This window comes from Pocillopora verrucosa, chromosome 5 (genome assembly GCF_036669915.1).
Source record: "Pocillopora verrucosa isolate sample1 chromosome 5, ASM3666991v2, whole genome shotgun sequence".
Taxonomy (NCBI): Eukaryota; Metazoa; Cnidaria; class Anthozoa; order Scleractinia; family Pocilloporidae; genus Pocillopora; species Pocillopora verrucosa.
Window position 1 is genome coordinate 9,043,418 of NC_089316.1, and position 1,054 is coordinate 9,044,471.

General features: G+C 41.5%; 1 protein-coding gene across 1 annotated transcript; it reads right to left on the reverse strand.

The window, feature by feature from the left end:
• LOC131776932 (tetratricopeptide repeat protein 28-like) lies at positions 1 to 1,054 on the reverse strand. Its single transcript, XM_059093127.2, has 2 exons — positions 519 to 1,054; positions 1 to 109 (listed from the first exon to the last, which is right to left on the reverse strand). Exons 1-2 carry the CDS (start codon positions 1,052 to 1,054, stop codon positions 1 to 3), a joined length of 645 nt encoding a protein of 214 aa, XP_058949110.2.

Sequence of the window (1,054 nt, forward strand, 5' to 3'; positions counted from 1 at the left end):
TTAAAGACGATAAATGTCAGATAAAAGGAAGAAGAATCTTTGTGTAGGATCAGCCGTCACTCGGTTTTCTTTCTTTGCTTCATTTTTGTCCTCCTTGAGTTCTTCTTTCCTAAGAACAAACATTCTACATTTGTCACTATTTTAACTGAAAAGCAAACGGGTCGAGTTCCTTTGAAAGAAATTACTTTCTTCTTCAATGTCATGGACTATGAAATTTCTCAGATTGCTCTCATCGTCATAGCTTCTAGCATCGTTTTAACCTTGAGCACTTATTCCTGAATATCTTTCATGCCTTCAAGGACTCTTTTTTAAGGCCAATTTAGGAAGCGATTCATCAAAATCTTCTGGCTTCGAGCGCTAGATAAAATCGTCTTCTTTTTCTTGACATTTCATGAAATGATGAAAGACAAAGACGAAAACGAACAAACAAACAGAAACTGACTGTAATAAGATAAACTGAAAAAGTTAAGTATGCTTATCGGTTTTTATAGAAAATTGCTCATTACAATCAGGCTTACCCTTTTTTAGTAAAATCAAATGTCACGTTATCCCCCATCAGCACAAACGGAGCCCATTGGGAAGGTTTAGGGAAACCATTGCTTCTCAACCATTGAACGGCCTGGTGAAGAGATTCACTAGCACTTTCTCCACGCACAAGGTGTTTGTAGAAATGATTCATGAGCTGTTCCGTTGCCTCGTCTTCTATTTTCCACGATGCTACCAACACCGAACGTGCGCCGGATGCTAAAAATGCACGAGCGATGCCAAGGACTCCTTCCTTTTTAACCAATCCACGCCCACTGTGGCAACAGCTCAGTACTACCAGTTTAGCTCGCACTTGAACTCCTTGAATTTCGGACATAGTCAGGAGGTAGTCTTCCTCTTGAGGAATATCGTTAGTAGCACGTTGAGGAGAGAGGGCAATCTCTCCTCGTTTCGGAATTTCCAGTGCCGCAAGATGTATCAGACTTACCGAAGGTATCGCTTGAAGTACTGCCTGCTTTGTTGCGCCACTTCCTAACAAAGGCTGAACGCCCAGCAGTCGACCAACCAT

Excerpts from the sequence above, each read along its gene's own strand:
- LOC131776932 (XM_059093127.2), bottom strand. The coding sequence starts at position 1,054 with ATGGTTGGTCGACTGCTGGGCGTTCAGCCTTTGTTAGGAAGTGGCGCA. Across the intron at positions 110-518 it reads TTTGATTTTACTAAAAAAGG|GAAAGAAGAACTCAAGGAGG; the intron begins GTAAGCCTGATT and ends GTTTGTTCTTAG.